This window comes from Passer montanus, unplaced genomic scaffold (assembly GCF_014805655.1).
Source record: "Passer montanus isolate IOZ18808 unplaced genomic scaffold, ASM1480565v1 scaffold21, whole genome shotgun sequence".
Taxonomy (NCBI): domain Eukaryota; kingdom Metazoa; phylum Chordata; class Aves; order Passeriformes; family Passeridae; genus Passer; species Passer montanus.
The window spans coordinates 10,729,813-10,754,200 of NW_024366703.1; the positions used below are offsets into that span (position 1 = coordinate 10,729,813).

At 37.6% G+C, this 24,388-nt stretch overlaps 1 protein-coding gene across 4 annotated transcripts in view; it reads left to right on the forward strand.

The window, feature by feature from the left end:
- Positions 1-24,388, forward strand: part of VTI1A (vesicle transport through interaction with t-SNAREs 1A) — a 258,947-nt gene that overhangs the window by 144,256 nt on the left and 90,303 nt on the right. For 2 of the 4 annotated variants that reach the window (XM_039708805.1, XM_039708806.1), the window contains 2 exons: positions 11,437-11,507; positions 15,826-15,898. In XM_039708805.1, coding sequence (XP_039564739.1) covers positions 11,437-11,507; positions 15,826-15,891 — 137 coding nt within the window. In that variant the 3' untranslated portion in view covers positions 15,892-15,898. The remainder of the gene's footprint in view (positions 1-11,436; positions 11,508-15,825; positions 15,899-24,388) is intronic. The other 2 variants (XM_039708803.1, XM_039708804.1) reach the window with 1 other exon arrangement.

Sequence of the window (24,388 nt, forward strand, 5' to 3'; positions counted from 1 at the left end):
TTATTCCTCTTAATTATGGTGCTTTCACCAAAAAGAGGAAAATCATTGGTCAGGTACAAAAAGAAACTGCTTTAGTATTTGAAGGAATTTGATAATTTTGTTGTAGTTCGTAGCTTGGCAGGTGGTAATAATGCTATGCCAGCACTGTCAAAATATGAAAATTAAAGTGACGATGGGTTTTAATGAAATCCATTTGACAAATATAATTAAGGTGTTTTAATATGAAGCCCTGTAATAAAGACTACCGGTGGACTCCCTGAGGTCCTGACTAATTGTGTAGATTGCTTTTAAGCTTTGAATAGTTTTATTGGATAATGAACTGTTAAGAAGTGTTAGATCTTTCTTAAGCAGAATTTGGTTTGAAAAAGAAGAGGAGAGACAGGCCTGAGGTGTGGCATTTTAAACATAATTAGAAGAGAGATTTAAGTTAACATCTTTGATCTTGCTGTCAGTTTTTGATTAGAGCTGTAAATGCTTTAATCAAGTGCAGTGTAGTCATTACATTTCTAACTGTTTTTAAACTGCGAAATTACTGAGACACTGACATCGGTTTAACACTTCTTGAGAATTTCCAGCAAAATTATGTTGGTAAACTGGGTGTTTGCATTAAATTCTCATTCTGCAATAATTTAACAATTCAATAGATCATGGGATAATTATATTTTGGGGTTCGAATAATCTAAAAACCCCTTATTAGATTAAATATAATGTTCTGTAGTTGAGGAGAGTGGGCCAATTCAGATTTAATTTTAAAATAATATCTAATCTTGGTTTTTTTTAAATTAAAATGGCATTCAAACCAGTAGTTGTAATGAAAATGAATATATAAGAAGCTAAGTGCCTTCCATAGGAAAATGATTATTTTAATGTTACACAGTGTTTGACTAATGTGGATTCCTTCACACCCATTTTAGAGCCAGGGAAGCAGGCACAAGAATTTACCAGGGGTACAGCAGTGCCTGAGACAGTACTACAACTCTGTTCTCTCAAATTCCTATCTTGCAACATTAAAGATAGCTTGAAGATATTTCAGAAAGATCAATTTGTTATATATTTTACTGGTGTCCAAAACAGCAGTAAAATGTGCGAATGGCCATGGACTCAGGTCTGTAATGTCAGTGAGGATGTTGGGCTGGATGGTACCTGCCCATAGGTGGCATGACTTCATTTCAAATACAGAACCCAGCAGTCCAGGGCCCTTTCTCAAATCTGACCTTACCTCCCTGTGTTCTTGATCTTTGAGCATGACAGAAAATCCAGATATTTGTCTCTTTACTGTATGGGCTAAGGGCTGGTGGACAATGTTTTACTCATAATTGTCTTCTAGAAATCAAGAATTAAGGTACAGCAAAGAAAAACATACTAAATCCATTCTGTCTGCAGGATACAGACCATCCACACAAATAAACTCCAACAGTGGCCTGCCTACAAGTCCCACAAATTTGTTAATGACATCCCACAGCAAACCACCTGGGCATGCCCTGCATGCTGAAAGTCTGGCAGACCAGGAGAGAGAGGAGATGGCACCCAAGCCTGGGACACCCCCACAGTGACTGTTCAGCTGCCAGCACTGCTCTGTGGCCCCTCCAGAGCCCATGTCTGTGCCAGCTGCAGTTCAGGGAGCACCCAGGAGCAAGCAGGAGCCTCCCTACTAATCCTGACCCAAACCCTTGGGGACCCAGGATGTTTTCAGAAGCTAGGGTGACACTTGGAGCACTCCAGGCTGCTGCTTTGGGAGCATCCAAGCAGAAGCTGCTGCCTCATGCAGTAAACTGCTCTGTTCTGGAGCAGTTTGTGTTTAGAAATCTCCAGGTCTGCCCTAAATCAATTCATAGAGTGGTGGTCTAATGTACAGGTGCCAAAATGTGTGATAAGTGTTGCTGGCTTGCTCCATCAGAAGAAGTCACACTTGTCATCTTAGGCACTTACTGAAAAATCAGGTTTTTCAACAATTTTTTCCTAGCAGGGATGCCTTAGAAACAAATTGTGCCTTTATGCAATAAAGGCCCCATGTAAGTCAACCTCTGAAACACCACCTGAAGAGCTTAACTTGATCCCTAAAACATGAGTCCGCTCTGAGGAGTGCGTCCATTATGGGTTAGTCTATTTTTCCATCTCAGCAATTTCCAGAAGAAATATCTTTGTTTTTCAAGTACAAGAACACAGACTTTTGAATTTATATATATATTTTTTTAAATTTATATATATATACACATAGTGCTGCAAATTCAACCAGGATTTTAAAATTAGTCTGGATTCTTTCCCTTTTGTATACCTCCTGATAACACTGATTTGCAAGGCCATCAAGTATTTTTCATTGTTTCCTCTGAACCTTGCTGTGGGTTTAGTGAGGCAGTGGTTTTCTCAGCATTACTCTGTGTGTAATCAAAGGAAACATTGCAGATGGAAATAACTAGCACTTAGCTCATGTGTGTGAAAAAGCAGCGGAATCCATAGCTGCACTGGTCCTGCAGGGTAAAAAAAAAAAAAAAAAAAAAAAAAGAGAAAAAAGATAATAAAAACAAAGGCAAAAAGGAAAAATAACTTGAGATGGAAAGCTGTAAGTGGAGGAAGACTGTAAGAAGTGTGCTGGGTAAGGAGCACTGAAATGTTTTTCTTGGTGTTTTGTCCTTTTGGTGCAGGCTTTTTAATTGCTGTGTATTTCAAATGAAGATTCTAATTGATGGGTATAAATATCACAATGTAGAAAACCAAAATTCAAAACATAATAAAATGCACAATCTACTTAAGTTCATCACCAGACAAAAATAAAGCCAAGTGAGCATTTGCTTGCGATCCTTCCAGAGAATAAAGTTTTGGGGTAGAGCTGGAACTTGAACTGCAGTCAGCCCAGTAAGTTACAGACCCTGTCCCTTCCCTCTGTCCCCTTGTCCCTCCATCTCCAAGTAGCTGCTTCAGATCTCCAGAGTCGTGGTAGAAGAAACATTCTGCACCACAAAACTGTGGTGCATTGCACATCACATGGTTCTCTGGTTGTAAGTTGCTCAATAGATTCTCTAACATTGTCTTGAGAGGGGTTGTTCCTCTCCAAATTGCCACTTCTTTGGAGAGATACTGCATTTTCAAGGGAAAATGAATCTTCATTAGCAATTTGGTACTCATTTTTCTTCCTTTTAAAGGATTTTTTTTTAGTATTGGTAGAAACTTTGAACAATAACTTTCCTCAGAATTCTTTTTGTTATTATTTTTTATACTTTAGTACTTTCATCCTCCAACTTTGCAATGCATTTTTTTAAAGGCATTTAGATTTTGAAATATTCAGTTTGTGAAAAAAATGGGAAACATTGAAAGGATGAGCTAATTAATGTTTCTTCAGGCTATCCAAGGTACACTGTTGTGTTAGAGTTTTGCCCCATTTGTAATTTATGCCGTTAAAGCTTTATTTTATCATCTATTACTGACTTCTAGGCTTCAGTTTGCACTTACTGGCTGTAACAAGCATTTCATTTTACATGGAGAAAAAATGGTTTTGGTCTCAGTTACTTTTTTACTGTACCTGAAAAAGAGAATGGGATTTGCAAATGATAAATGGGGAAGTTGACTAGCTAACTAATAAAGATTTGTCTTAATCAAGTATGATTTGTCAGAACAGGAGCGCACTGGGGTCAGGGCACACGCAATGAATAATACAGCATTCACTGGAGAGAAGGACCAGGCAAAAGGCCTCATAAATATGCTGCTATTACCCACTGCTAATTCGTATTCAAAGAGTGAGTTGCACTGAAGCCAGCTCTGAGGTTGCTGAGCTGTTCACCTGCTTCATGGGCTTTAGCATGTTTAAGAAAGTTTATACATTTATATTTTTATATACACATACTGTTTACAGGGTGCTTTATTTATGCACAGACCGCTGCACTTTTTGGTCAATGTGTTTAGGCATTATTTATTAATCAGCTTCTAGGTTTGTTTTATTTTTCTAATGTCTGGGTGCTGTTTTATTTCTGGGTTTCGTTGTTTAAATATGAATGTGAATACAGCAGGACATAGTTCCATTCACATTTGAAATTAATTTCTGAACAGTGCAAGAAAGGTTAAAACACTCTTTAGCTGCATGGAAGTATTAGAGATCAAACAGGCACAGACTTCTTGTTCATATTGCCAGCTTTCCTGACTTTCTAATTGACCTGTAGATCCAAGATAAATCTGGTAAATCAGGATGTTGGGAGAAACCTGAACAAGCTCAAATGTAATTTTGTTTGATTCTGGCTTTACCTTCTGATGATAACTTTGCTTTTTGCTTCAAGGAGCCTTTTCTCAGATTGAAACAGTTGAAGGGTATACTCTTCTCGTGGGTCTACTGATGTCCAGATGTGCAAAACACTCTTGTTACTATTGATAAGTTTAAGCTACATAAATGGAACATAAAGAATAAGTTTGAAAAATTAGTAAATTCTTCCAGTGCTTACAGATTTAACTAGCAGTTTTTGTTCTTCGTCATTGCTCTACTTAAGTGTCATATACTGTGGTATGTAGTGGTTATGTAGTTAAATAAGATTGAAAAATTCTCACTCCACTCTTCAATTTTAAAATATATTCTTCAATGAATATTCTTCATGAATTTCAAAACATTTTCATCTCCTTTAAAAACATAGTGTAACTTTTTTTTTTCTGTTTGCTGGTTGGCTAATAGCCTGTCTCATCTATTTTGTGCTCACTCTATGTCTTGAAGTGCACTTACTGCTTTAAGAATGGATCAGCTCTAGAAACAGGGCCAACTTTACAAGCCTCAAACTGCTCAGTGCAGGAGTTTAAGTTGCCAACTCTCTATCTGCACATTTTAAGTCTTTAAAATTACCAGTAATACAGAGTCCAGAGTAATTATTTGTACTGCTCTAAGTTTATAGCAAACTGGGTAGATGGTGGAGCACTTTTGATTAAATAATGATTATGAATACAGCCTTAGATGAACCAAAGATCACCATTGTGTCATCTCAGTGCTGTTTGGAGTCACAAGTTTAATTAAATGTCAGTTTGTACTCAAGTTTTAGAGGATGTATTTACTCAACTTAATTTAGATGCAATCAGGATTTTTAATGCTCTCCCCTGCTAAACCACTTTCAGACAAGCTCAAGACTGGCAGTACTGCAATGAAGCATCGCCCATTCCTGCACCAAGCTCAGAGCGAGCAGGGGCTTCTTCCATCCTGGGAACACTTAAAAAGTAGCAAAAGACACTGAGGGTTGGCTCCCAACTTTATGTACATTATTAGTGATTGAAAGGGGGGTAGCAAGTTGTTTACTTATTGATGCACTAAAGAAAGATTTCTTTTTTGCCTTAGAACTTACTTGAAGGTAGAGGGTAGGGGAGGAAGATGCGATGGGAGGAATTTGGAGCAGACAAGCACTGCTGGGCTGGGGCATGGCAAGAACAATGGCCAGCCTGCAATGTAGACAAGTGCTCAGCAGAATCAAAGTCTGCCACCTCCTGTGAATGTTGCTGTGAGGATGTTAGTAAGGGAGCTCAGCTAGGTTGGTGATGGGAGTAGACAGAAAAAAAATACATCAGTTAGTGAGAAATGAGTTGTTTTTTACCAGCAGATTGATGTAAGTTAGGATTTCAGAAAAGGTATGAAACTTTAGAAATGGAAAAAGCAACTGGAGGTGAAGTTACTGGGTCTGTCATCTTTCTTCTTTCTTTATCCTATTTTCTTCTCATTTATGTGACTTTTTTTTTTTTTACTGGGGAAGGACAAACCAGGCCTGGACCATGGGAGGCGTTGGTTATGAAATGCTCCCAGTTTGTTCTTAAAGGCATGTGGCACCTTCCTCAAATATCTTTTCTTCTTTATTTTGAACAAAACACAAAGACTGAATTCTGATTAGGTGCTCTGGATGTTTTTCTTTCTGGCTTCTCTGACCTCAGTCTCAACGAACCCCTTTTGCTCTTGGCCAATAAAAATAATTTCATGAACATCCATTATAGCTTATAGGGAGACCTTTTCATTTGAAAAATGTTTGTATTTTTTACTTTGGTGGACATCTTGGACTTTGGAACTTTGGGAAGTATTTTTAGATGTTACTTGCCCCCACAGTAAGACTGGGCAACTTCTTTTATCCTCTCTTGCAACTGAACTTCTGACAGCTGTGGAAGTGTTGGATGTCCTTGGTGAATGCTGTGGGTTGTCAGTGCTCTTTCCACCTGTATGGCATTTGCTTCTGCTGAAGAAGCCAACTAATCCCTATAAGAAGTAGCTAATTTTTATTTTATTGTGTTAATTGACCACTTAGCAGCATGGAGATTAACATCTTCATGGCAGATTCTTGAGGCATTTGAGTGAAACTCATGTTCCCCTGTTCTGTTAATGCTCTACAAATTGTCTGTCCATTGGCTTATGGCTGTTACATTATCCTTCATTTATCTGTATTACCCTGTACTTGTTTTTTAATAACCTTAATGGTCTAAATACTTCTGTTTCTAATTATATCAGCTGTTCAATGTAAATATATGTCAGCTGTGAACTGGGGAATTTATTGGACTTTTACCTGTGTCCCTATACTTCAAGATATGTCATCACTTTCTTTATTAATTTTCTGCTGTCAGAAGCATAAGGTGTTTGACTCAACCCCGAATTCTTCAACTCCTGCAACCTGTATTTTCCAAGTTTGTAAATCTGCTTGCTGTCACCTCTGAACAGTGAGCTTTTAACACTTTCTAGTATTTTTCCCAGACACTGCTGTTGATGATTTATCCTAGTCTCCTAAAATCAAAACTTTTAACCTGTCCAAAATGGAGTGGCTTTAGGGAAAAGAAAAAACAAAAAAAAAGCCCCAGCCTGTGTTTCAGCATAGTTTCCAAAAATCTTGTATAAGCTTTTGGTACATCTTCAGAGCATGTGATGTCTCTGTGCAAAGACCACACACAATTGCACTCCCCAAATGGCACTGCTCACTGGCAGGGCTGAGGATCTCAGGCTGGAACTGTTCCTCAATCCTACTCCTACACTGTATACTCAATACACAGTGGTTTTTGTAGTGTATTTCATGATTCTGTAGAACAGCCATCTTGATTTTTAACATGATCTTCTGCTTTTCCCAGTGCAAATTAATTTGTCTTTTCCAACCTCTAATTTCATAGCTCAGATGCCTGCATTGTATATATGATGAGATATAGCAAATCATATTTCCAGGCATCCTTTCTGTGATTTTGTTTGTTTTAAGCTTTTTTTTTTTTATTTTAAATCATATCAAGATATCTGCTGCATCTTACGATGTTTTTATATGTACACACACACACACACATATATATACACACACATATATATGCAAACACACAGGGTACACTTTGAGAGAAAAAGAGCTCTATAAACTATGTTGGATTATTTTGTTTTTCATATGAAAAGAAAAATGGGGAGTCTCTCTTCAAAATTCATAAAAGTGCGTGTTTGTTTATCCTAAAGCCTGGAGAGGCTCATTCTGTGTCATTCCTGTCTCTTGAGTAAAAATATTAGTCATTCTTAGGGCAAAAAAGTATTATTGACTTGAGTGATTAGAAAAAGCTCTTTCAGAATCAGTTTAGCTGATAAAGTACATAAATTCTTAAATGGCTGGAGGCAAAAAAAGTAAAAGAAACTAGTCAAGCACAACTTATTTTGCATCCTTGGTGTGTGCATAGGTATTAAAAATCAAACTCTGTGGACTACATATTAAATAATTACAATTTTTATGTATAAATAGTGCATACAGGTTGCAAGCAAATTCAAAAGAAAGGGCTTATTCAGGAGTGCAAATCATTGCTAGAAGTGATCATTGTCTTTTGGGTTTATCTCAACATGACTGTTGAAAGCCATGTGCCAATTTGTGCACACATGACGAGGGAAGTTAAGTTTGCATTTCTTATGTTTGGGAGGGGCTGGTGTTTTGGTTTTTTTTTAAGTGAGGAAAGTTGTATTCATCTTGTAATTTGTTTAAGTGTTTAATGATAAGAAATGTTATATTTTTCTTGCATAATATAGTCTAAAAGAACCAGGCACCATTTGTGTTGGACTCACAACATGGCATTTTTGAAGTGCTTGGCACTAAAGAGGATGATTTCCCATTCTTTGTTCAAAAAACCTTTAGGGCAAAATACATTTAGAGCTGTGGATTTTAGCATTCACCATTTAAGGATGATGCTTGTTAATATTATGTACTTTTTCAGAAATATTTTTTTCTGGCCATCACAGCATTGTTTAAGACTGAGATAATTGCTCTATCGAATATTCCTGCCCTCTGTCAGTACACAGATAATAATGATGTAAATGCATTCACCCTTCTGCTTCTCACAGTTTAGCTGTAATTTTAAAACATAATTTTATGCATCTCTTTGGGAATTTCAGTTAGAAGAGGCAGCACCACTCAGTCTTTGGTAGGACTTGGGACTGCACCATACTAAACATTGTCCATACAAAACAACTGAAAGGTTGGCATAATCCCCAAATAATTGACATTGTTAAGATTCTGTGGAAATAACACCATTACTGGCAGCAGGCAACACCCTTTAGTTTGTGTATTGGTGTTAATTCATGCATCTGTACTACAGTATATCTTACAAACCTGACCTTTTCACATAACTGTAGTAGCTTCTTCAATGACTTGCATTATAAGTAGGCTGGGAAGATCCATACAGCACCATTGCACCAAAAGCATGAATCTGCCACATAGATGAATGTTTTAACTGGAAGAAAAACATCAGAGTTGTGGGGAAACCTGAAAAATGTTAGAAAGCAATTACATCAGGCTTGTAATTAGCTGTATTGTGGGCTAATGCTACATTTTTCCTAGTCCCAGGTGCTTTCAGTTGCAAACCAAGTGAAGAGACATGTCTTCATTGAGAAGTCTTTATTTTCTCTATGTAATAATATTTTTGTTTGACTGTCTTGACCTTCCAGCTAAAAATCAAGTTTCACTGTCATCAGTGAATTTTGAGTAGAATGAGGATATGAAGAGGATAAAGGTGTCAATTTATGTTTGCAAACTTACTGTGAGATTATGTTATCTCCGTCATATCTCTTTGTTCAACTTATGTTGTTATTTTAGCCCAAAAAAGGCCAAAGATCATCAACGAAAGTGCATGTAGAGTAAAGCTACTCCTGTAAAATTGATGATCCGTCCAATTATTTATCTATAGAGGCTGCTGGGAAGAAACGCAACTATCTCAGTTCTCAGACCCCTCTGCTAGGTTGAACTTCATGGCTGAAGGTTTAATCCCTAAGTGTCATATCAACAATTCATTCTGTGATATTCTGGCTGACATGCTCTCCTTCCTTATTTATTGATGTCTTCAGTCATCGACAATGAGAGGAAAATACACTATTCGTCAAAGTGACGGTGTTTTACCCTCACTTACAGTTGATGCTGCTGTCACATTGATGGTTGGAAAATAAACTCAATCATTATAAAAAGCTAAGAGTGTGAACTTGCCAGTGACAGGAAGAAGATGAAAAAAAAAATATACACAAACCCACAGTAACTTGCTTCAAAATTGGTGTAATAAAAATAAAACTGTTCCCTACAAAGGTATTTTTGAGCTTTGTTCATGAGATACCAAACCATTTTAGCCATGTATTTTATACTTATTCCTTTGAAGGAAGATCTGTACCTCATACTCCTTTATGTTTGCAAACATACATGTAATTTTTAGCATTAATACACTTTTTATCATTTCACCTCATGCTATTAGGTTGGCAATTTGTTGATTTTTTTTTCCCCCTCTCTTTTAAGAGATTTTGCTTTGTTTTTGTTTTTTCTCCCCTGGATTATATTGAACACATATTTCCGTTTGTGTCTTACAGTATTTTGAGTGCTTTAATGAGGAAAAGCTCAGTATAGTTCCATCCTGTGAGTCCTTTGACATGCAAACATAAGCAAGGCTCTTGTGAATCACTTTCTGATTTGTGTGCCATTTGTGTAACTGCACTGCACTGTGCAGCCTTTTAAACTCCAAACCCATGTATCTTACCACATTTCACCTTTGGGAGGCATTGTATATACAGCTAAAAGTAAAGAGCAGCGAGCCAAGAGGGACAAGATAGCATAATGAGGATGTCAATTTGTGGTCAGAGGAAATATTTATCTTACTTGTACTATACTTGGCAACTGATAGAGAAATATATATGTAATGAATTTCCTCAGACTTTATCTGGCAGACTGTGTACCTTGTGTTAAATGGATTTAAAAATAACATTGCTTGTCTCAAACTTTTAAAGTTTGAGGTGATTCTACTTTGGATTGTTCCTTGAAAATAGACTGTATCTATTAAAAAAATCATAATCATGTTTGCTAACATATTGGTGATTTTTTTAATGATCCTTTTCTGAAGGCTCCTTGAATAATGACATTTAGGATGTCACTCACTCACCAGAACAAAAGCAAGGCACTTTTTTTGTTGTTTGGGGGAAAAAAGCCATGTTTTTGTAGTTTTATTGTTTTGGTTTGTATCTCTGGTAAGCCTGCTAAGTACCCTAAATGAATGTGCACAGAAATGCTGGTTGTCTCACACGTGCTGTGTGTCCTGAGGCAAAGCTACAGCTGCTTCAGCTCCTTCTGCCCGCTTCCCCATCTGTAAAATGGGAATGATTTAACTTATTTTTCTCCTTCGGGGAAATACAGGAAGGGTTTCTTAATATTTCTATAGAGCTTTGAAGATTAAAATCTCTTCTCTATACTTGCTGCTAATATTTCAGTGTTCGAGAAGCATTTGATTGAAGTTGTTTGAAGAGTAAAGTTTTGGCATCTTGTGTTGTCTTTGTACCATATCTTGAGGCCTCTCCACTATAATTTTGCAACCTTTGTTTCAGCGTAAGCTGCGGAAGCAAGCAAGCCCTGTGTAAACAAATGGCGATGACTATAAATTAATGTCTCTGTCTGCTGTTGAAAACATCAGGAGATTACAGCCTATCTCTAAGCCAGCCAGAAACAGTCCATGGTGGAGCAAAGCAGACACCAGTAACTGGGCTGAGCCTGAAAAAGCTTTCATTTAAGCATCAATGGTAAACGCTGAGAGCCACTGAGAGAGGTTTTCTTCTAATATGAGTTCTGTGTCTTTAGATGTACAAGGATGGCTGGTGTTTTAGCAAAGGCTTACTGACTTCCTTGGGCTTAAGGAATAGATAGGAAGTATGAGCACCCAGCATCTACAGCAAGTCTGAAAGTCTTCTTGCCTTTGTTTCACAGATCAGAGGTCAGCATCAATTCCCTGGGTGTAGACAATCTCAAGAGACTGAAGAGGGGCAGTTTCTGGTTTGGTTTGCTTCTTCGGTTTTATGTTGTTTGAAAAACTTAAAATTTAATATAACGATGTATTCCTCTTTGCACTTAGGAGGAGTGATTAGGCTACCACATGTGTTAAGTGCTCTTGTTAGAATCTAACTTGGCATTTTAAGACCTTGCAGTCACAAGCTGTATTTTTCATGATTTACATTTTCATTTTTTAATGCAGAGCAGATTGGACAGGAGATGCTTGAAAACCTCAGCCATGACAGAGAGAAGATCCAGCGTGCTCGGGAAAGGGTAAGTTTGATAATAAGTAATTGCTGATTCTGCATTTTATTTGCATTGGGCAAGTTCTTTGTGCATGCAAAAACAATCCAGATGAGATGTAATCACCATCTGCAGTGGAGAACTTACAGTGTCTTACACAGGCCACATCCTGCCAAGTCTCTCTGATGGGGAGTCACACTGTGGTCACCAAATCTGCTGCTGGGAGCAAATTTTCTGTCACTATCACAGTTAGGTCAGTGTTCTGTCCTTTGAAGGGTTTCTTATACTGTCCATTCCAATGACTACTTGGCCTTCCTATGAAACAGTTCAGTATCATAAGTGAGCTTCTAATAGTTGAGCAACCTTACTCTTTGTAGCAGCAGATGCAAATAACAGCCCCTCGGGCAGCTTTGTGTGAGGAGCAGGTACTGCTGCCCTGTCTCTGCAGCCAAGGCAACTTATCTGTGTCACTTCTGGCTCCTGTGGCTTCCATGGGATCAGCTCCACTGTGCAGAGTTAATGGAGATGCTCAGAGGCCCATCCCATCCAGTGTGTACAAGTGCTCTGACCTTCAATGTGGAACCCAGCCTCTGTGGCTCTGGTTTCTGCTCACAGAACCAGGACTTTCTGTCCGTGACCTGTTGTTCAGATACTTTGCCAAGTGTCCAATTTTTACAAAGCCAGGTTCTCCCACACATCTCTTAACTGACCAGTGGCACTTCAAAGAAACTTCTTTATCTGTCACAGGGAGTTTCTTCACTTGGATAACTTTAATTAGCATTAATGTGGCATTTTCTGCCAGCTGTACCAGTTGCTTTCTGAAGTGCTGGGCATTAGCTACTTTAAAACACTAAATATAGCTAGATCACTAAATGTAACTAAGAATTGTGAGGATTGACAAAGTTTTGTTCTGGCAATTTGGTGTCATATTTCACTTCCACTTCTTATATCCCCAGTGACTGCTGAGTCTGAAACGCTTTTCTGTTTCTAGCTGGACAAATAAAATGTAGGAAATGGAGATAAATGCCATGATCTGTTCTGCTGATCCTCTATATCCCAGGGATGTAGTTCTGATCACTCAAGGTACTCATGGTTCCTAGCATAACTTTTCCTTTTCATTGCTTTCCATCTGAGGAGCAAATGTCTTTGAAGGCAAAACCTGTAAGATGCAAAGAGCAAGATTAAAAATAAGAAGGATATTCTAGGAAAGTGTAGTACATACATACTCCACCAAAATGCAGCAAAAAAAACTCTTGTCATAATCGAAGATCTCAAATTACAAGTTTTTTTATCAGGAGCCACATAAATACTTAAAAATACTTAAAATATTTTCTTCAGGGAATTCAGAAAAGTTCTCCAGTGGAGCCACATGGCTCTACCTGTTCCAGCTGTCTGTGTACACTCAGATGAATATTCAGGGGAGATCTTAGATAATTTAGCTAGTTTTTCATTTTCTAGAGATTTTGAAAGACCAGAACAGAGGATGCTTTATAAATGCATGATAGCTGCACATTAAATATGTGGAGTTATTATCTTATCAACCAGGGAATAAACTTGTTTTCTGGAATGAAATAGCTACATGAGTATGATGGTCAGCTTTAACAGTTCAATGTTGAGAAAACTAGGAAAATTATTTTTTATAATCAAAATGTAAATAAGTTAATGTCTTAATGGTCTGGTTAAATTTACATATAGAAATTTTCCTGTCTGTAGAGTAAAACTCGTATTTTCTTCTGAAGGCAAAGAGAAAGGATAAGAGCTCTACTACAAGTCAAATAGGTCAACTGGATTATACAGGACATTAAAAGATGCAATATCTTATAGGAAAGCCTAAAAACTTGTCTAAGGCTGACAAGATATCAATGTCAGCATCTTGTTCATCTTCCTGTTTTCTCATTATTATTCTTAATATTATCTTTAAAAACCACATAGATTTGCCATTGCTAATATCAAAGCCTGTTTCAAAATATTTTCACTACAGCAGTTCTGTGAAACACACACTGGTTAAGAGGTTCACATTCCACCAGTTCCATTCCACACTTCTGTGGTGTGCTGGTATTGGAAAAGAAATGGTGGAAGAACTGCAATCAGATAATTCAGTTTTAAATAAAAACAAACTTACAGTTTGAAACTCTTCATGTGGCGTTTTGTTTTTTTTTTCTTCTGCCAGAGCAGGAAGAAAAGGTGTTTTCTTAGCATTCTCTTGGGAGGTAGCTAGAGATCTTCCAACTATGTGTGTACGTGTTTGTTTCTTCTTTAATGTTTCTTTTGCTTATTTTGTGGGTTTTTTATTACCGTAAAAACATGAGGTCGTCTTGCTTAGACGAGTTTGTCAAACCCCTAAGATTCAGCTTCCCCTTCCTAACTATCAGCACTGATTCTAGCTGTCAGGTAGAATCCTGCAGCAAGAGAGGAAACTTAGGATCAAACATTTAATGGTAAAAAGAAGAGCGCTACTTTTCTGTGAAAAGGGAGGAGAAGCCCCAAGTGTTAAATGCATCTTTATGAATAATAAAAGACCAATGTAAAGCATACATTTGTACTTCAGATTCCCTTCTAGCATAGATAAGAACTTGGCTTTTTAATGAGCCTTTTAAAAATTATTGTGACGTTTTTTCTGCTGTTACTTGTGTCAAACCGGGCTAAACTGCTTTTCTGGAGCTTGAATTGTCTAGATGAATCAAGAAAAAATGAGGGAATGGCCTCCCTGGAATATAATACTCATCTTTGTTCCATCATAGCACATAATTACAGAGATCTGAGAGTTAGTGCAAGCCTTCCCACTGAATATGATATTGCTAAGAGCAAGACTTGATTGGTGTTATCCAGTTTCTACTTGGTATTTTCTTAATAGCTTTTAGGAGAATAAGGAGGAAATTTATGCAAAAAGGTTATGTGACACTGATTGTCATATCACCTACTGATTTCAATAATAAGCATTAAATCTAGCAGCAAATATTTACAGTATTGTGCTCCAGAATAGAGACTGGGTTTAATATTGCTGCTGTTCAAATATTCAAGATATAATAGTGGTTTGTTATGGTGAAGGTGATTTGTTATTGGAAGACTGCCACTCTCCTTGGCAGGAGTGTTAGTGTTTTGATGGATTTGTAATACAGGATGCATTTTGTCTACTACAACAAAGTTTTTTTTCAGTAAGTCAATGACTCAGGTAATCCTTTCAATCTGATTTGATAATGACAAAGTAAATATTCAGCTTTCACAAGGAGAAGAATGTCTTTATGTATGTACACACAGCTGTGTTTTGGGGCATGTTAGAAACAGTGGTCCCTGCTATTTCATAGCTGAAATAGTCATAATCATTACATTATCTTTTTACAGTAGATTTTGATGTCGTGCTAGTTCCAAGATGTCTAAAATGTCAAAAGATGTCTCTCTTCTAGCTGCCAGTGGCAAAAGAGGTGATAGGACAGTACCTCCATTCTTCCTATTATCTTCTAATTTCTAGATTTCCTTTTGTGGGACACTAATAAACACAAAAAAGAGGGGACATTTTAATCCCTTTTAAAAAGAAATAGAAATAAACATGAAGATCATTTGCTTTATAACTTTTCATCTACTCTATTTCATCTTTTACCTATTTTACAATATTTTGAGAGATGTAGAACAAGACAGCTGATTAGGTGTAGCTGTAAACTGTAGGTTTCCTTTGTCCTAATAAACTACAAAAATGGTCGTTTCAGTGAGTAAGAGTTCCTTACATTAAAAAAAAACCCCAGCATTTCTGCTGTACAGCTGTTCCTTCTGCACATGTATATATAATATTCACAAAGCATTTGAGCACCCAGGCCAGAGGTGGCTGCTGTAATGTCAGTACAAGTTTTATATTTAAGGGGCAGTATAGACATATTTGTTTTACACAGAATTGCTAAAGTGATATATTTTGTATTTCTGTTTCTTTCTTTAAACTACAATCTTTGAAAAACAGTGAAAGAAAGCTATGTCTTTCTTTTCATAAAGCATCAGGAACATGGCTGTCTCTTCATCCCTTGATCCTTTCACTACTGTACACAAACAATACACATACACGTGGGACTTATGGATTCCAATGTATAGAGCTTCTACCTGCAACCCTTTATTTGTAAAGCTTTTGCTCTTTATCCTGACTCACCTTTGTTGCCTCAATGACTTCCCTTGCCTGGGTTTCATATTTATGTAAGTGAAAACAAGACAAGGTATTTTTAAATTTCAGAGCTTTGGTGTCTTTATGAGCCTGTTGTGTGCTAACCCTGAAGCTAACTGGCTGAGATGACTGTGAAACCCCTGTCCTTTTTACAGACTGGGCTACGTGTGCCTTTTACCTTTAATGGGACTCTTTTCTCCCCAGCTTAGAGAAACAGATGCAAACCTGGGGAAGAGTTCCAGGATTTTGACGGGAATGTTGCGAAGGTAAGGCCAAGGTAGGGACATTTCTGCTCTTTCTTTCTTTCTTCTCTCCCTCCGTGCCTTTCTTTTCAATTTTACTTCAATCTCAACATTTTGCTGTTGTCCCTGACTTTTTTTTACAGAGGCTGCTATGTGCAATGTCTTTAGATGATAGAAGGCTTTGTCATGCCTCTGGAAAGAGTTTTCTGAACCTGAAGGATAGCCCTTGTGTAATGATTTCTCATCTTTGGGGGGGGGTTTGGAAGAAATGTTCTAAAATTAAGATTTTTTGATTATGATTTTCTGTGTTTCCTATTCTTGAGTGATTTCTGTGTTTTGGGGTTTTTTTTGCCCGTTAAAATGAGAAAATTGGTAAATGTTTTGGGGCAGCATAAATTTATGTGCAGCGAAAAGGTTAAAATTATCAGTTCTGCCTAAATAGATGGGGCAGACACACTGTCAACCCTTGTGGTTTTAACATGTTTTTTTCACGCTTTCAATGTTATGAAAATTGTCCCTGGGATCAAAATGAGGTGATATGAAAAGCAAAATTGTTCAATGTCCAAAAACTCTGTGTGGGACTGAAGGGAGGGAGTTATTCACTGGTTATTTATTCCCTTAAATTTGTATCAGTGCATTCTCAGACAGATTTTTTTGAATTAGTGGCACCTCTGGTTATGTGTTCTTTACCCAGTGAAACAGCACCTGAGCTTCTCTGTGATGTCTGTATTTCTGTACATATTCAGTTTCCTAAAGAAGAAAAGCATCCCTCTAATAAGCAGTGCTGGGTGCTAAGAAAGCACAGTTTTAAAGGAGTTTAGTGCATCCTCTGAAGAGTTCAGTCTGAAATTACCCTTGCCACAGGCTTTTATGTTGTGTGTTTGCTTAATGCACTTTGCTTATTAAAAAAAGGAAAGAAAGAGAAGAAAATTTTAGCAGAGTTACTGGTTTGTCACTTGGCTTAGGATACGTGGAAACTGGAATTTTTATAAGTTGTTCTTTAGCACAAGCTTTATTTCTCCATAAGTCTCCTAAGAAAAATACCTTTGTTAGTTCCTTGTATACCAAATTGACAAAGGTTAAAGTGACTGAACCTGATGCCTTCATTCCACAGATCTTTTACAATTCCAGTTCCAAAATGTAACATATAAAATTCTCTGATTAAGAGTAATATGTAAATGACACAAGCTAAATTCAAAATCCATGGAGAAAGGAAGTGGCAATTGAAAGGGATGGTTCAGTGGCTGTAGACAATCAAAATAAACTATAAAAAAAAATGAAGAAAAAGAAAAGACACCAACCAAACCCAAGTCTCCCCCGGAAGGGCTCTGCGACATGAGCTGTAACGAATATTCTGCATATGTCTCCATTTTGTCAAATCTCATTAAAGGGGTTTCTTGCTTTATGTCAATTGAGCTGTCCAAAAATCATTCATCATTTTAGTGTAAAAAAAATCATGCAGTTATTTAAATAATATCATATTAATGTTAAAGTTCAGCTGTCATTTAATAGTATGGCTTAATCAGACATAGCATTTAGGAAAAATAGTTTTTTCGGGCTTTACTTGGCTTTCAGGTTGGCAGATTCAAATAAGGATTTATGGGTTTCTAAACCAATGTATTCTTTCCATGTTTATGCTTGAGGTACCCCAGCCTTTTTTGCAGCACCCTGTAGTCTGTTATTTTCAATAAAATAAAGTATCTCCTCATATTGTGTTTGAATACATTTGCAAGTAATTTGGAGAAGCTGAAACAAAAACATATGCTGTAACCTTTGACTTTGTTTTGTGTTTGGGAATCACAGTTAGGAGTCCTAGTTTATAAGTGTTCCATAAGCCAAATGAAAAATATGATCTTTCTGAGATGTACTTGGGCTCTTCTTTTCCGAAGACAAAAGGATTATGTAGTCAAACACCATGATGGCATGTTTCTGTGTGTCAGAACGGCACTGGATTTCCTTTTTCTTCCACAAAAATGCTGAGCTGAGTCACCCATCTAGAAGAAAGTCAGGTTAGGATTTAAGCTGAGGTCAGGTAAATGTGCCAAAAGCATAAGAGCAGCTTTCGGTAGACTATTCTCAGGATGTTGTTTAAAACCACGTAATTGATAGACCTACAGTGAATTTAATTTGTTTGTGATTGTTGGGTAGAAAGGTCTAGCATTATCCCAGCCTCAGCATCATCCCAATTTGTTTAGTTATAAGAATAATCGTGAAATACAGACCCCAAGAAATCAGCATGTATTAGATAAATACAACTGCAAGAAATATAATTAGCACAGATTGGCAGTTGTTTCCTAATTTCTGCATACTTCAATACACACCACACAATGTTTTACATAATTACTAGAACCAATAAAATAAAACACTGGAGGACCATCTCCACATCAATATTACACAGAAAAGGTAATGATAAATTGAACATTGCTCAATATAGTGGCTGTTCCCACAATATATATTAGCTGATATGCTTGAAGTCATATGCCGTGCTAACAACTCTGCGCTTCAAATTAATGCCTAACTCTTTCTAATTTTACTGTCTGGGAAAGGTAAAGCAGCATCTCTTTTGAATCTGGCTGAATATATTAAGAGATCATGTATTTAGATAGCTAGAGGGCTAAATTACTGCCTTTGTATGACCTAAATTCCCTGGCCATGTGTTTGTGAATGAAATATTCTGGCGATGGGGAATAAAAGGAGAGACAGGTTTTGTAGGTGGCCATGGCTCACTAAGGAAATCAGTGGCATAATAGGGACAAGTCTTCCTATCCCAGTTTGCTGCTTCAGCAATAAGGTGCCCAGCCTTATGTATTGGAAGTTTTTGTCTCACAAGATTTTGGGTGTGTGGGTAAGAGTATTTTTGTAATAAGTGTTTTTAGGTATTCTCACATACAAATTACCTACCTATACTTCATGATTTTTTTTTTCTGTAGCAAATACTTAGGTTCTATTAAGCTAATACATTCCTCTTATGGCATGGCATTACTAGGATCAGGGGGAATGGCTTTAAACTGAAAGAGAGTATGTTTAAATTAGGTATTAGGAAGAAATACTTTGTTGTGAGTGCAGTGATGGGACATGGGCATTCAGAAAATTGACTTAGAGTATGAATTAATTTTTGGGTTTAGATGAAGTGTGCAGTTTTTGTCCATGAGCCACTGGAATGGGTTGCCTCAGGTCTCTATCCCTTGGCCTGTACCCCAGTGTGAACTGGGGAGTGCACAGTGTGCTAGAAAGAAGTAGAAAAGAATGTGTTCTGGAATATCTTCAGAGTTTTGCCCATATCCTAAGCCAATAGCCTAGAAAAGCTTATAAGAAAAGAATTTGGAAAGTCTCCAAGCCACACACACAGCCCAGTGGGAAACAAACAAACCTAAAAGTAACCAGATAAAAATTTCAGTGGATTTGAACCTTTTTTCAATTAGCAGATAAGTTCTGTCTACCCCCTTCCAATTGCGGGAAAATGTTTTAGAAGAATGGCTGCTACACTCCAGAACAACTTTTTATCCTGTCTTGTCCACCAGGAAACTTTTGTGCTAAAAATAATCTTTTAATCTTCAGATTTCAGTGTTCTGGATTGTTGTCAATGATGTTTTGAGAAGCTCATGAACACATCTACATTTATAAAAGAGACTTTTAAAATTTGATTCCCAGCAGGACAGAGACACTACCTCTGTCTGATAGAAATGAGGCAGTAAGGGTTCAGTTCAGCTCACAGGTAATAAGTTATGTGACTTTCCAACAGCTGCATGATCAATATGACTGCAGTCAGAAATGGAATGTGAGTTCTGGTGAAGCTTTTTCACTCTTTCCAGGAAAATTCTGGGAGTCCTGCTTCTTGCATCACTGCTAGTCAAAATTTGTTCTACTTTTTCAGACCTTGCAGTTTATTTTTCAACATTTCACAGAATTGTAGGACAGCTTAGGTTGGAAGGGACCCCTAGGGGTCATCTGGTCCAACCTCCTGTTCAAAGCAAGTCTCATTAGAGTAGGTTGCTCAGACTCTACTCCAGTCACATTTCAAACACATGCAAGGCTGAAGATACCAATGTCTGTCTGAGCAGTCTGTTCCAGTAGTAGCTGACATAAACAAATCCTTCAGGTATCTCCCTGAAATTTCCCAGCATCCAACTTGTGTCCATTGGTTCTGGTCCTAAGCAGAAGTGATTGTCAGAATTGGCCTTCAGAGCTTGGCCCTGGATTGCAGTTTTTTTCTAGCAGTTCTCATACAGCTTCAGCAGTGATGTTGTGGTCATTGGGCTGAGGGGACACTGTGTAGGCAGTTCTTGAAGCAGGGCACAGGGTGCTCTGCCTCCACCCACTGACCTGGCCGTGGCCATTCAGCAGTGTATGCACTGGACTTCTTTATTGCTCTGGCTCCTAGAGATGTGCAAAGTTAAGAATGTCTGTTCTGCCTTCTTGCTTGCTACAAAGCCCACATTTCCATATGTTTAGAACAACAGCAGGGACAGTCAGGTCCCTGTGGGGACACAAACCCAAACAAAGAGTGTGTGTTACCACTGCCTTTTTCCCTACTTCCCTACCAATCTCTGTTTCCATCCCCACAAGTCCATTACAAAAAACTGATTTTCTTCTGAGGTAAAGCCTGTTTCAGTCATACTTGGCCATGGCTGTTGAGTCTCTGCAGTTTTCTGAAGGCAGGTTTTGTATCACGGATCCAGAGTGAGGTTTAACATGCAGCTACATTTGTTTTGTTTTCATGCTAATAGAGGAGTTCCTCTTTCCAGGATATTTGGTCTCAAGCCAAAAGAAGTTTGAGTATTGTTTCAGCAACTTTTTTGTACATATATTTCTATTTTTACTTCCAGATATATTTCTACACTGAAAAATGATTGAAATGGTAAATCCTCAAGCAAAATGTCTGCTCCATGTTGAATATTTACAGCTCCAGCTGTATACTTCAGTAATTTAGACCTTCATTCGGGAGCACATTTAAGCATATGGTTAACTTAGACCAGAGGAGCAATTCCCTTAACTTGAGGGAAACTGAATGGGGCGAGTAGGTGGCAGAATGATTCTGGGTCATCTGTTGGGGCAACACAGGTTTTATTGTGCTCCTTGCAAACCATGTCCTTAATATTTCTGTTATTAACTGGAAGCTGTAAAGTATGCATAGCATATTTTAGTGCTTGTTACTGTCAATATAATAACATTTTTTATATAATTTTCTTGACTTTTAAGCATTTAATATAGTTACTTGGTTCTTATGTTATTGTACATTTGTGTTTTGTTATGCAGCTAACCTTTATCAATTATGAAGTGTTGAATCTTTTCAGAAGGAAACTGGTAAACTCTGTGGTGCTGTTAATCACAATCTGGTCCTTGTATGAGGAACATACTGCTTGTTATTCCAGATTAAACCTTGGCATTAATTAGTACCTAGTTGTTCCTTGCTTTGTCTCTGACTTTAAAAAGAAACCTTGTTTCTTTGTTGAAGTGATGGACAAAACATCTGGAAAACATAAATGTGTCGTCAGCAAAATTCCCAAGGGTGAGCACTCTTCATCATTAGGAGTCCAACCAAAAAACAGGAAATGTACCTCTAGGTCTGAGCAGCAAATATTTTAAAATAGTATGGGACAATGTGGGTTCCCTGTCCTTAGTTTAGGTATGATGTAATCTGATGCATGTAAGATGCATTTCTTATTTTTAATAATCAATGGAAAACCATTTTCTAGACCTTACTCGTCTTTCTTAGACAGTGTTGTTTCTGTGCTGTTTCCACAATTCCTCTGAAAAATCTTGCCCTACTTCTGTTCAGTGTTAGAAACACTGTTCAGCTCATGCACCATGGAGGGTGCAGAAGTCTTTTGAGCCGCTATTTAACCACCAGCCATCAGTGTACGTGGAGAGTTCCAGGCCACAGGCACTGAATGCCTTAAAAAGGGACCAATTTCAACATTGCAGGCATGTAGCTGGGATTAGTTTAATGCCACCGTAGCCTTTGCAAACCTTCATCTCTAACAACCTAAGTGATGCAGAGTTAAGTTTTCTTCAAACCTGGAAGAAAAAAGGAACATCACGATTGATCTTCACATCTAGTAACTTAAATGCATAGGATAAAATAAGTCAGTGTTTTAATCTCCTTGTGCCCAGGCAGCTTTAGAAGGGGATGGCCCTCATTCAGTGAGGTAAGAGCATTTATATGGTAGCATTGTTTTATTTTTCAGATTGTTGGAAAGCTTTATCCACATGTCAGGCTGCCTACACTATGTCCATTATGAGCAGGGTTCTCAGCATTCTTCAGACCACATTTCTAATTCTCATTTTCCATTCCTTTTTGAAGTGTACAATGGTCTTTGTTCTGTCCCCTCCATTCCCTCTTTTCTATCATCTGGAATTGCTATCTCATTTGCTCCCCTTCTGTCTACTCATGTCCAGCTGAACAGCTGGAAAGAACATTAACACACAGTTGTGTTTCTGCAGGAAAGCAGGATCCCAATGGATAATTATCCTAGCTAGTCCTAGACTGCATATACCAACAATGTAAAGCATCATGATAGGTTAGGTATCGTGTAACCCTTTGTGGTTGTTTTCTGCACTGGGAATGTTGTCTACCATTAAGCAGCTAGAGCCTAAAAAGGTTCACAGTGTCATGAGTGAAACAAAAGGCATTTCACAGCCAGCATTGTCCTGTCTGAACCACAGCAGGTAGGCCACAATATGCTTCCTTGAGAAGCCATGCCTTATATCTGCATAAGCAGTGCAGGGCTTTCCTGCAGTAGGTGCAAGGAGGTTCCTGTAGGATGAGTTCTCTCTGGTGTGATATTCAGGAATAGTGAAGGTAGTGAACATGTTTTGGATATGGTACAGTTGTTTATGTGAAGGAGAGGAACTGTTAGCAAAATCTAGCATTGGTAATAGCTGAAATAATTGGAGACAACTTTTCAGAAATCAATTAAGTCAAACTCTTTAAGACCAGTAGTTGATTAGGGATCATGTTCTTGACACTACTCACACTATAATGTGGAAGAACAATATAGGTTGAATTTTACACATTCCATTTACTGCAGAGTGTTTAAGTAATAAATTCATGAATGTAACATTTTCTGAACACTAGGTATGTATGATATCTTGCCAGTGGGTCACTTCCTTTTAATCCATATATTTAACAAAGGAAATGTTAAACCTTGGAAGTTATTTCAATAAAGTTCATCACTTTGTGTTAAAGCAAGATTGACTGACCCTCTTTTAATCCTGACAGATATTTGTTTGGCCTGTTCTCCACTGATCAACATTCCCCATCTCTTCAATCAGATATTTCCAAATTTTCCCTAATGTTTAGCTCAAATCCTTTTTCATGGGTAGACAGAGAAGTTTTATGTGCAAGCGCATGTGAGGCATTTTCTGGTGACTTGTACTGTGCAAAGAAATGTCTGCTCAACTTTTCAAGAATTAGACACCATAAATAAGAGTGTACAGAATTAAATTACAGTTCAAGTTTTCATCAAGCCAAGCCTTTTGATGGGATACAGGAATGTAAAAATAGAAGAGTTGGATTTTTGTTCTAATAGGCAAATCCTGGAAGCTCAGACTTTCCAAACAGTATCTTCATATGTGTGTGTCCTGGAGCGTTGCAAATAGAGACACCAAAATTAAATAATTCCCATAAAGTTGCATATATGGACTAAAACTAGACTGTATAGTACGGTGACTGAAAGCAACATTTGCAAGACAAAATTACAAAAGATCGAGATTTTACTTTTTTGGTAGCACTTCCTAAACACTTAAAGAAAAAGAACAGTAATTGTGTCTAACAAACAGGATTTTAACTTATTTCTCCCACCCTTGCCCATTGACACACCAGTATTTTGGACAGAGATAGTGTTTGAAAAGAAATGGAGGAATACAGATTGATTTGCTTCATCTTCTGTCAGGTAAAAGAGCTCCTTTGTGCCTTCTGAGTATGATTTCTGTGGCACTTGGCACTTTTCTTGCCACCCTTGATTGAAATTGTTGACTTTTAATAAAAGCAAAGTTAATTTGGCTTTCCAGCACGATTCTGATTGCACACTAAGAGCTTTATCTTTAAGAAAACAATGAAGTGATCAAACTGGTATAAAACTGCTGTGATATCAGTACCTTATCCTTATTAGCTCATCTTTTAGACTGGCTTCAGTCTAGTTCTTAGTAGTAGGTTGGACTTCTGGCTAATAAGAGATTAAGTGACCAAAAACTGGGAAAATGAAAACTCAGCTGAGTGCAATTTATCTTCAACTCAGTCAGTGATGTTCTGCCTCAAAACCCAGGACCTGAGCCTGCAAGTCATAGTTGTGTGAATAGTTTGTTCATCTGTAGCCCTAATGTTGAAGAAGGAACTCTTTAATTTTGAGCAAACCTTGGCTGGGGTAGGCAGGGTGGTGTTTTATAGTTGCTGTTGCTGTTATTATTGTAGCTTTACAAATAAAGCAATAAATTATGACTTTGGGGTATCACTCAGTTTGTTACAGATAAATTAGTGCTGCTGTGGGACAATACCAAAACTGAGGAAAAATTTATATCCCTGG